General features: G+C 31.0%; 4 protein-coding genes across 6 annotated transcripts in view; 3 read left to right on the forward strand and 1 right to left on the reverse strand.

Moving 5' to 3' along the window:
• The first annotated feature begins 2,704 nt into the window (after positions 1-2,704).
• On the forward strand, positions 2,705-3,191 carry LOC101488355 (uncharacterized). Its single transcript, XM_004508871.4, has 2 exons — positions 2,705-2,847; positions 2,926-3,191. Exons 1-2 carry the CDS (start codon positions 2,842-2,844, stop codon positions 3,076-3,078), a joined length of 159 nt encoding a protein of 52 aa, XP_004508928.1. The 5' UTR covers positions 2,705-2,841; the 3' UTR covers positions 3,079-3,191.
• A 774-nt stretch (positions 3,192-3,965) lies between these two features.
• On the forward strand, positions 3,966-4,781 carry LOC101515374 (uncharacterized). Of its 2 annotated transcripts, none has more exons than XM_004508869.4 (3): positions 3,966-4,108; positions 4,187-4,335; positions 4,530-4,781. In XM_004508869.4, the coding sequence occupies exons 1-3, from the start codon at positions 4,103-4,105 to the stop codon at positions 4,546-4,548; spliced, it is 174 nt and encodes a 57-aa protein (XP_004508926.1). In that variant the 5' UTR covers positions 3,966-4,102; the 3' UTR covers positions 4,549-4,781. The 2 variants fall into 2 exon arrangements, with proteins under 2 accessions (XP_004508926.1, XP_004508927.1); XM_004508870.4 differs by having other exon boundaries at positions 4,187-4,339; positions 4,530-4,670.
• Positions 4,782-7,116: 2,335 nt separating this feature from the next.
• On the forward strand, positions 7,117-10,370 carry LOC101488679 (uncharacterized). Its single transcript, XM_004508872.4, has 7 exons — positions 7,117-7,473; positions 7,867-8,037; positions 8,819-8,983; positions 9,068-9,232; positions 9,416-9,550; positions 9,759-9,856; positions 9,999-10,370. Exons 1-7 carry the CDS (start codon positions 7,288-7,290, stop codon positions 10,198-10,200), a joined length of 1,122 nt encoding a protein of 373 aa, XP_004508929.1. The 5' UTR covers positions 7,117-7,287; the 3' UTR covers positions 10,201-10,370.
• An 834-nt stretch (positions 10,371-11,204) lies between these two features.
• LOC101489018 (E3 ubiquitin ligase PQT3-like) overlaps positions 11,205-12,115 on the reverse strand; it is an 8,786-nt gene continuing 7,875 nt past the window's right edge. For both annotated transcript variants that reach the window (XM_012718188.3, XM_027337125.2), the window contains one exon: positions 11,205-12,062. In XM_012718188.3, coding sequence (XP_012573642.1) covers positions 11,385-12,062 — 678 coding nt within the window. In that variant the 3' untranslated portion in view covers positions 11,205-11,384. The remainder of the gene's footprint in view (positions 12,063-12,115) is intronic.

A 12,115-nucleotide genomic window follows, 5' to 3' on the forward strand; every position in this document is an offset into this window, starting at 1 on the left:
CCCTTTATGTATTAAAATGTATTGTAAGAAATCATTTTAAGGTTGAAAGGTGAAAATTGTTACTAATCAAGCGTGACAATGTTTGCGTGAAAACAAGTACATTCTTGTGTAAAACACATTAATGGAAAAACTCGCAATTTGTGAGGATTGGACTTAGTTCACTTTTGGTGAACCAGAATACATCATTGTGTGATTATTTCTTTACCTGCATCTTTAATTATTTCTCACTCATAAGCATTGATCACGTATAAATAATATTTTTCATTTATTTTCATTAATCAATAATATTTTGCATTTTTATTTTGAAATCAAAATTCATCTTGAGCTAATTTAAATTTAAAAGCAGTAATTAAATTTAAAATGGAATCACAATTGAAACTCCCTTCTTGTTATTGATATTGTTACTTCCAGTTTTGCTTTCATATTTTTTGATTTGATTTCGCTGTATTAGTGCAACGTTTTTTTGTTTTTTTCTGTCTTGATGTGACATTTTTTTTCTTCCGTTTTGATGTGATATTCGTTTTGGTTCAATTTCACATAGTAGCTTTGATCGATTATATATTTTACTTAATGATTTTGACGTTGCAACATTACAGATCAATAGACATATATATTTCGGATACTTGAATTTTATCATATTTGTAGACATGTTGTTGTTTTACTCTTTTAACTTGAGTTTTGTGAGTATTTTCACATATTCATTATTTATATTTTTAGCAATTTGAATTTATATTATATTAATGCGTTCTACAATTTTTTTTTTTGGGTTTAACAACATATATTGTTAGTATAAACAATTCTATATTGATAATTAACATAAATCATTGATTGAACATTTATTTTATGATATAAGTTACAATCATATGGTAAAATAATAAAATTAATAGTTTATAAGAAATGTTCATGTAAAATGCCTCAAATTTTGTACAATATAATAAAATAAGAGTGAATATTTGTAGTTAAATATATTTTTAATTTTTATAAAATTACAAAATCTAAGATTAGTCCATACAAATTTTATATTCACTTTTAATCTCTATTTTAATTTTATATACTAAAAATATTATTTTTTATAAGTTTTTCTCAAAATAAAAACTAAAAATAAAACAAAAAAAATTTAGAGTTTAAAAAGTTGATAATTTTTTTTGTAGAGTCAAAATTTATTTTTTTTAATTATTTAAATGCAAGGTATACAATGATAACGATAGTCGATAATTTATTATATAATATATATATATATATATATATATATATATACAATGAGAAAGTAGTAATTTTTTATTTTAAAGAAAATGAGGAAGTAACAGATTAGGTCAATAGGGAACCAGATTCTATGCTTTTGCGTGGAAAAAGCCGAGTGACTTTAACCAGTTATAAACAGTTGGATTTATCGAAGGCTTCAAACGATGTCACGGAGCTTTTTTTCCACTAAAGGCAACTTAAGCCCATGCACACTGAGATTCTCCCAGTCATTTTGTTTTTCATTTTTTTAATCCATTTTTCTTTTTCTATTTGTTTTTATTATTTTGTAATCGGTCAGTGTTTATTCATTTATTTATAAATACCGATCTATATTAATAATAAATATAGAGTTAGAATTAAAATTACAACCTCTTTATTATTTTATTTTTATACTTCAAACATTAAATAAACATTATATTATACCATTTAGTAATTATTTAGTATCTAATAATTAGAAACAATTGCAAAAAAGAAAATAACTAGAAATAAATTATTTTTTAAGATTATAAAAATATTAAATTTGAATAATACTATTTTTTAAGAAAAAAAATATCTACACCATTAATGTAAAAGAAATGAGAAATGAAATTTAGTATATTTAAAGAGACAAAAAGAAATGTAACCCTTAGTATTATATAAAATCAATATTTAAAAAATATATATTTTTTTCTAATTAAGCATTGAAAAGGTTTTGTTTTACATGGCTCTAATCACTATTATAAATAAAAAAATGTCTTAAATTTTTGCCCTTATTATATAAAAGTTTACTACTTTTGCCTCATTCAATTATATTATTTTTCACTCAATCTTCATTTAATTTAAAATATTTAACATTAATTATTAAATATTTGACAATTTAATAAATTTAACTTGTGTTTTACATAAATTTTTTTAAAATAATTATATTTAACTATATTTCTCAATGGATGCAAAAATAATTTATTTTCTTATAATAATAACCTTATACTTATATTTTTTTTATACTATTAATTTTTATCAGTTAACAAATAAATACCCTTATATAAAAATAATAAAAAATATAAGTAAACATCTTTTTATAAAATATAAACAATTATTTAAACGCCTTTAAACCCTTCATTGTATTGAAAAATATCAATATTATTATATTAATTTTTATTTTAAATTTAATATTATATATGTTAATTATGATTGAATATACCATATTTTTTAAGATGAGAAAAGAAAAATAAAATAAACAATTAAACAAATGAAATAAGAAGAGAGGAAAAGATTCATAAGGTGCAATTGCGGACCAGTTGCTTCATTGGTGAGAAAAACTCAAATGAGATTGTTTGCAACGTCAGATTGATCTGACAGTCTATAATAAGCCAAAGTCACTCTTCCTTTTCCGCACAAAAGGCAGAGGATCCGTTTCTGGTTAATAGCCTGTAAAAAAAAAAGGTTAATAATATATACTGAGAAAAAAATCATACAAAAAATCACAGTGGAAAATGCTAGATTTGGAGTGTAACAGATTAATCAATCTGATTTCATTAATTTAATCTTCAGATTCAGAGGAGAAGAAGCTTCATCAACTAAACATTGGAAGCGATCGTCATCACAATAATCACCACCGACATGCCTGTAAGTTGATAGATCTGCTTCAGATGAACACATTTATAGGGTTTTTCTTTGATCTAATTAAATCCCATTGTGATTCAGATTAGAAGTTTAATAGAAGTGGAGCCTCCAAGTCCACTCAGATACCTAATCGGAGCCGCCGTAATGATGATCGGAGTTGTTTTACCGGTCGGTTACATGATGTTCCGAAATAAGCGCGTTCCTTCCTCTTCCTCCTACACCAAACAGACGTAGGTGTGCCCTTTCTTTTTTCAATTCCTATTATTTTTTCATCACATACATCTCAAATCAATTAAACATTTATTTATAATTAATGTTCATGTTTGGCATTTAAAATTAGCAAATTGTTTAAGATGTAGAAGTTGAAATTGTTTGTGTGTGTGTGTGTGTTGTCTTAAATTTTTGCCCTTATTATATAAAAGTTTACTACTTTTGCCTCATTCAATTATATTATTTTTCACTCAATCTTCATTTAATTTAAAATATTTAACATTAATTATTAAATATTTGACAATTTAATAAATTTAACTTGTGTTTTACATAAATTTTTTTAAAATAATTATATTTAACTATATTTCTCAATGGATGCAAAAATAATTTATTTTCTTATAATAATAACCTTATACTTATATTTTTTTTATACTATTAATTTTTATCAGTTAACAAATAAATACCCTTATATAAAAATAATAAAAAATATAAGTAAACATCTTTTTATAAAATATAAACAATTATTTAAACGCCTTTAAACCCTTCATTGTATTGAAAAATATCAATATTATTATATTAATTTTTATTTTAAATTTAATATTATATATGTTAATTATGATTGAATATACCATATTTTTTAAGATGAGAAAAGAAAAATAAAATAAACAATTAAACAAATGAAATAAGAAGAGAGGAAAAGATTCATAAGGTGCAATTGCGGACCAGTTGCTTCATTGGTGAGAAAAACTCAAATGAGATTGTTTGCAACGTCAGATTGATCTGACAGTCTATAATAAGCCAAAGTCACTCTTCCTTTTCCGCACAAAAGGCAGAGGATCCGTTTCTGGTTAATAGCCTGTAAAAAAAAAAGGTTAATAATATATACTGAGAAAAAAATCATACAAAAAATCACAGTGGAAAATGCTAGATTTGGAGTGTAACAGATTAATCAATCTGATTTCATTAATTTAATCTTCAGATTCAGAGGAGAAGAAGCTTCATCAACTAAACATTGGAAGCGATCGTCATCACAATAATCACCACCGACATGCCTGTAAGTTGATAGATCTGCTTCAGATGAACACATTTATAGGGTTTTTCTTTGATCTAATTAAATCCCATTGTGATTCAGATTAGAAGTTTAATAGAAGTGGAGCCTCCAAGTCCACTCAGATACCTAATCGGAGCCGCCGTAATGATGATCGGAGTTGTTTTACCGGTCGGTTACATGATGTTCCGAAATAAGCGCGTTCCTTCCTCTTCCTCCTACACCAAACAGACGTAGGTGTGCCCTTTCTTTTTTCAATTCCTATTATTTTTTCATCACATACATCTCAAATCAATTAAACATTTATTTATAATTAATGTTCATGTTTGGCATTTAAAATTAGCAAATTGTTTAAGATGTAGAAGTTGAAATTGTTTGTGTGTGTGTGTGTGTTTTAATGTGAAATTGTGCATTGCTGGTATTTCAGGAACAAGGTTTTGATATAGAGATGATGATAATGGTAGTGGCGGTGATAGTGATGAGGTGAGAGGACTCCGATTTAGTTGATTTGGGTTTGTCATTAGCTATGTTTGGAGGAAATGCTTGATTAGGTTATAGAGGCTTTGACAGATCTATCATTTGTTCAATTGTAAAAATGCATTGACATTCCAAATCACCTAACTGGTTGTTAACCTTATTATGAACTCTGTATACATGCCATTGTCTTTCCATTTTTTTACTTATGGAGTTCAATGTTGTGCACCTTACTCCTTTTACTAGTATTGAAATTTTCAACATACAAATGATATTTTATTTTCATTTTAAGCAAGAAGAAAGGCTTCCTCAGTCCTGACTGTTTCCAGTTTGATTTGTTTTTTCAAAATTAAATCATTGCCATTTCACTCATTTGGTCGTGTTGTGAGGATATTGAAATCTCATATATTAGCTAGAGAAATGGATCTTGGAGTTGGGCTGTTATCTTTCAAGTATATGAATTATTTTCAGTTACTGGTTTTTCACTGGATTTCATATAAAGGTAACCCATGTTGTTGAAAGTTTTATCTTATGGATGTATTGTAAGAAATTTTTGTAACGTTTTTAGTACAATAAGTCTAGTAAGCAGTAACTAAATCATTTCATTAGTGTCAAACTGTCAATGCTGTTTTATCCGTGTGTGGGTATAACAAGAACAGTTATGATAAATTTAGTAGGATCATGTTTTCATGGGTTATGTGGAGGAGCAAATGTGAAGGACATGAAGGTGGAGAGCAATGTCAGTTCTTGGCCTTTGGGCTGGTGAATGGTGATAGAGTATATTTGACAGAATATTTGAAAGTGCCCTTAAGAATTAGAGGTGTCAATAAGCCTCTGAGTCCACAGAATGATCCACTAAATCCTTCATAATATTAATGGTGTGGCAGATCTGCATGACATGGGGTCTGCCATGTATTTGCAATTCCCAGTCATCTATTTTTTGTGTTGTTCCTCAAACTCAAATATTGAAGCTGTCTCTCCAAAGCTACACTACACCATGCTCATGCAGATCTGCTGCAAAACTGTTCAAGCCTCAACCGCTGGTGATCTTGTTGGCGGTAGAGGTGGACCAAAGTTTCTCCATTGCCGGTAGAGGTCATGTTCGCTGTGTTTTATTCAGTGTGGTGTTACCTGTTGTAGACATGTAGCTCATACTTTTGTATTCCCTTGCTTTCATTGATACACTCTGTTATGACTTGGTTTAGCACCCTCACTTTGTATGCTCCATTTTTATGACTGAATGTGTTTTGTTATCAACATTTCTCAAAACAACTTATCTTTTATCAGTTTCAAGGTAAATTGGCTTCTTTTTAAATCAGGTCTAGGTAATCCCAATTAGTGTCCTTTTAGTTTGGTTAGTTGTTTCCTTGTTGTTGACATGATGTTTAATTACTAAAGAGGTGAGAACAAAAGTTTTTAATTTGAAGCTTATTAGCTAACACAGCAGATTGCTTGTTTCTTGCTGCATAAGCAGTAACCAATCTTCAGACTATTTCAACATGCTTACTGCAGTTTGGAAATCCATTGCAAACACCGCTTAGTATCTTGATCATAGCGATTACAGTGAAATTATGTAATAAAGTTTTTGTTAGCCGGTGATCTGCTAATCAAAGGATAGATCTGGGATTTCTACAGCTCAGTGAATATGCTAAGGTTTATTTTAATATCGGTAGCTTCTTTTTCCATCTACCAATGTCCTCAAAATTAATCAATTTAGATGTGTATTTTGATAAAAAAAAAAAAAAACTAAAAATAGATTGACTCATTCGAAAATGTTCCAAACACACGATTAGTAAAATCAATTTTCAAGTAATGAGAGATAATTGCCTTACTATCACTAACCGCACACCCACTTGCAACAATTTTCAAGTAATGAGAGATAATTTCCTAACTATCACTAACCACACGCCTAATTGCAACGATTTTCAAGTAACGAGAGATAATTTCCTGGCTGTGAATAACTTCACAATGTAAAAGAGATGCATCACACCTTCTATTACAAGTGTCACATTTGAAATTATTATCGTTTTAAAATTTATATATATTTATTAACTTTTTCTATAAGTGTAGTGCTATTTGTTACTAAGAGTAACTTGTAAGAAGCATGCAAATGTGTAATTTTTTTTTCTCTCTTTACAGTTTTTGAATACTTCCTGTATTTGACAAAATTCATAATTAAGTGTTATAAGAAAATATATTTGTTTAGTTTTTAGGAAGAGAAATAAAATTGTCATGATAAAAATGTCACAAATTCAACTATTTTCGTTAAACAAAAATTTCAACTATTCTACCCAACAAAATAAAAATTAATTGTAATTTTTTTTAAGAAACTACTCGGCTTGTACTATTTTCAACCACTTAAATAGATAATCACTAGTATTTCATTAAGAGATATGAATTAATACTAATGAGAATGAGAGGTTAATAATACGAAGTTGCCTAAAAAAAGATGATAACGTCAAATAAGCCATAATTTATTGAAAATGTTGCTAAAAATAAAATAAAAAATGGATAAGGAGAAATATGAAAAAAAAGACAATGGATGGAGTGAGTGTATGTTTGCAGACGTGGGTATTTGTCGGATACGGAACAAACAAAACAAATGAAATTTCAGATATTATTTTTTGAGAAGAAACCATAGAAGACGAAGACGTTGAAGAGTGAGTGTTGTTGAATTAGAAGAATAAAAATAAAAATAAAAATAAAAATCGATGGAGAGTGGAAGAAGAGTAGTAAAGTATGGAATAATAGGAGTTGGAATGATGGGAAGGGAACATCTCATTAATTTGTATCATCTTCGCAGTGAAGCTGTTGCTGTGGTTGCCATTGCTGACCCTCACCTTCCTTCTCAACAACTCGCTCTCAATTTAGCACAATCCTTTCATTGGCCTCTTAAGGTATCATCAATCTTCAACTTCTACTAAACTTTTTTCACTATTTTTGATACTAATCATCTTTTGAAATCATGACACAGATGGAAAATTACATGAGACTTTTGTAAATTAAAGTGAAAAAACAGGAATTATTTTCTCAAATAAATAATGGACCTAATAATTAGATAATTGATAACCTTTTCTCCTTGTCATTTGTTAGTTAGTTTTATTTTTGTCATAGTTTGATAAGGGATATTGAGAGTTATTCATGCTATATATAATATCTCATTTGTAATCTTTTGTTCAACCAATGAATGTGGTTATTTAGAAATATCCTCTTTTACTTGTTCAGTAATATTATTCTATATGCAATTATTTGGTGAGATATATGAATGAATGAATTTGTGATTTGTGAAGGTTTTCTCAGGTCACCAAGAGTTGTTGGACAGTGGACTATGTGATGTTTTAGTGGTATCTACTCCTAACATGACACATTACACCATTCTTATGGACATAATCAATCACTCCAAACCTCATCATGTATTGGTAGAAAAACCACTCTGCACCACTGTTTCTCATTGCAAACAGGTTTGTTTCTCTTGTCTTACTTTCTTTAAATTGTTTTCTGCTTTCGGGAAAATGAATGGTCTTCATGGAAAAAAAGGTTTTGTAATTCTTATATCTTGTTTGTGCTCCTGCTTCTCATCAAGAATTGGGATATGGCGTTTGCCTTTACTGTGATTATGTGCAATGCAATTTCGATATTAGCTGTTGGATTCCTTGAATAATAAAGTATTCTGAAAAAATGAGAAACTGTTTCATTGGCAAATAAGTAGTTTATTGTTATAATGTGATGTCTTATCAGGTTTTTTTTTTTTTGTTAACCATGTTATTGATGTGAAGTATCTACCGACTTTCCCTATGACTAATATCCATCGGAGAATCTGACTGGCTACCTTTAGTGGGGTCTCCCACCTAACCACCTTTTGTAATTTTGTTGGATGTCTTACCAGGGTTTTAAAAAAAGGTCACTGACATCAAGGCTTTTAATGTGTTCACAACTGCTACATGTTGTGATTTAAAATCTTGGTCTTACCATTGGCTGGGAGAGGTCATGAATGACCTTGAGCAACCTGTACTCTTTTTGCACTTAGTTATAAACATACTTATTGTAATGTCAATGGGAATAACACAAACCAGTCTCTCAGTACGTTCCTCGTTAGTGAACGTGCAGGATATATTGCATAATGCGGTTGTTTTTTTATACAAAATATATGTATTTAGAAGTCTTGATTAGGTTTGTGCTGTTAGTTCTTCTGATAAGTATTTGGTAATTGTCAAATTTATTTCCTTTATGTGTTTGGATTAGGTTGTCTGTGCTGCTCGGAAGAGACCGGATATATTGGTGCAGGTTGGACTGGAATATAGATACATGCCACCTGTTGCAAAACTGATAGAAATAGTGAAGGGAGGAAGCCTTGGACATGTTAGAATGGTAGCGATTCGGGAGCACCGGTTTCCTTTCTTGGTTAAGGTTAGATTTTATACCAGTTGAGGTTATACATTACATGTTTTGGTTTTAGTATTGAATAAACTGAAAGAATGATCTTGGTCATAGGTGAACAATTGGAATCGGTTCAATGTTAACTCAGGGGGAACTCTGGTAGAGAAATGTTGCCACTTTTTCGATCTCATGAGACTCTTTGCTGGTGCAAATCCTGTTCGCGTCATGGCTTCTGGTGCTATTGATGTTAATCACAAGGATGAAATATATGATGGAAAGGTGAGGCAGGCACTTGTAGTAGTTACAATGAGACCAAGCTTCAATTATAAATCTTTGTGGTAGTGTGTATGATAATCCATAATTAATACTGATTTTAATGTCTGTATATTATAACATACTTTATCTAGCAAATGGAATATGCACCAAGCTTGGTTTCAAACTTAATACTCTTACTTTGTGCAGGTGCCAGATATTATTGACAATGCATATGTTATAGTTGAATTTGACAACGGTTCTCGAGGTATGCTTGACCTTTGTATGTTCGCTGAAGGGAGTAAAAATGAACAAGAAATATCTGTTGTTGGTGATATTGGAAAGGTAAAACTCTTACAATCTTTAAATGTATTTTTGTGGTACCTACCTAATGATGATACACTTGAGGTTGATAAACTATGCTTTCAATGATTCAAAACTATACTAAACATGCAAGATGCGACCTGTATTTCTTGCATGAGTTTCTTTAGTGCATAAATGCCAAGATAGTAACTATGCTTTGCATCCACATTTAAACATATTTTTTTAACAGGGAGAGGCCTTTGTTCCCGAGAGTGTTGTCCTGTTTGGAACACGCGAGGCAGGACGAGATGGTGTCCAGAGTTTGAAAGCTGAAGATCCTCGGATAAAGTGGGCACCTTTTATTTCTGTTAAATATTCCATCAAAATTAACTAAGCTTTTAGATGGTGAAGTGAAATTAAAGTTGATCTTATTACAATGAAAATTCTCGTGTGATTTTGATTTTTTGTTTTTGATTTTTGGGGTCTACAGATATGACGGGTTACACCATGGGTCTAGCTATCTTGAACATCTTAACTTCTTGGGTGCAATTAGAGATAAAGGTGAAAAGGCTCTTGCTGTGGATCTTCAAGATGGATTAATATCTGTTGCTATTGGAGTTGCAGCACAACTTTCCATAGAAAATGGTCGATTTGTTACTATTGAGGAAGTTATGGATGTGCTTGAAGTTTGAGGATGTTTGAACTCTCTCTATTGTGTTATTTGATATAGCCATATATATAGGGATGCTATCTTTGTTATCACTGCCCTACTTAATAGAACAAGTAATAAGTAGTTTGTCAAATTTACATTTCTTCCACCTAAATCTTAGTCCATCAATAATTGCAAAAATATCAATTTTCATATTCTTTTCTTTTCTTTGGAAATGGATGTGATGCCTGTGTAGACTGTTGTTCTACATGTATAATATTCGTAGAAGCATTTTACATTGTAATAGTAAGATTTTACTGAAAAGTTGAAACCAGAGTTTAGGATTTGGAGGTAGAGTTTGTGATCAGTGCGACAGAAAGAACAAAAAAAATTTGTTTGGATTGAAGGGTAGCTCTACAGGTTGCAATTGAGAATAATATGACCCAATTATGCTACCCGTTTCAAATTAATTTCAAAAAGTAGCACAGTCCACTGATAAATTTTTACACCATTGCAATTTTTTTTGTTTTTTATTTAAATATTCTTTTTTTAAAAAAAAAAATCACTAAAATACTCCCTCATTCAAAAATATATATCAAAATGTTCTATTTTTTTACTGTAGGACGTATGACCTCCTAAAAGTGAAAAAAATACAATATATTAATATATATTTTTTAATATGGAATATTTTAATGACTTAAAAAAAATATTTAAATAAAAAACCCGTAATTTATAGATAAAAAATACAGATTTACATGTTAGTTAATACTAGTATATACCTTTCTTCACTCAATTCAATATTTACTTTTATTTTGGACTCAATTGTATATTTACTTTAAAAATGTTCATTAAAATGGAATTGAGTCATGAATAATCAATCATTTTCTAAATTTTACTAAATTCGGTACAGTTCATTGAAAAATTTGGTAATATTCTGGCTACTGATATCTTGTCCATCGCAATCATTTAAGCCAGAAACAAAAACTTTAACCAGAAATTACAAGAAAGAAAATGCAGAAGAAAATGGAAAGAAAGGAATTTTGAAGCTGAAAAACAACAAACAAATTATTTTAATTGGATTTGAATAAAACATACAGAATTGTTGATGGACAAAATTATTGAAACTTAATAAAGTCACCAACAAGTTCCACTAAAAATCCAAGAGCGAGTGTTTGTGTTGGTGATGATTCCATAGTGTGACGAGTACATTCAAAATTCTTAACCTATCTATCTATGCTTCCGATCTCTCGTTCCTCTTGACTGTCTTCCTTCCTCCTCCTGCGGCGGAGGAGACGGCACATACCGAGACGGCCTCCGTTTGAAATGCCGCTCGTCTTCGTCTTCGTCATCGCTACTCTCATACTCCTCGATAACGTCGTTGCTTTTCCTCGACAGATGCGCAGTGGAAGGTGCTGCCGAGGCACTGGAAATGGCGGCGGATGATTCCGTTACGCTGACCTTTCTCTTCTTAGAACCACCTTCCTCTTCGAAAGGAAAGCTTATCCGAGAGAAGACGCTAGCCTTCTGCTTTCGATCCGCAGCAGCAGCTGCTGCTGCGGCCGCCGACGCCGTAGGTTGCGCTGCGTTCGATGATGATTTGGTAACTGGTTCTGATGATTTCCTGGATGAGGATTTGGCAACTGGTTCTGACGATTTCCTAGATTTGGTAACTGGTTCTGACGATTTCCCGGATGAGGCTTCGGTTCGGTGATGACGGCGGTGCTGGTGACGGTCGTGCTCGTAATCGCGATCTCTGTCATCGCGTTGGCGTTCGGAGTGGTGATCTGATTTTCGTTTGGCCGGACGTGGTGGCTCTAGCTCGCGCTGAGTTCGATCTGGCGGCGGCCGTTCCGAACGGTGGTGGTGATGGTGGTAATCGCTACCAGAAGGCGGTGGAATCGGTTTCTGCACAAAAATGTAAAAGCCCAACTGTTAGGCCCATTAAGTCCATAATAATC

The sequence above is a fragment of the Cicer arietinum genome, chromosome 7 (genome assembly GCF_000331145.2).
Source record: "Cicer arietinum cultivar CDC Frontier isolate Library 1 chromosome 7, Cicar.CDCFrontier_v2.0, whole genome shotgun sequence".
NCBI lineage: Eukaryota > Viridiplantae > Streptophyta > Magnoliopsida > Fabales > Fabaceae > Cicer > Cicer arietinum.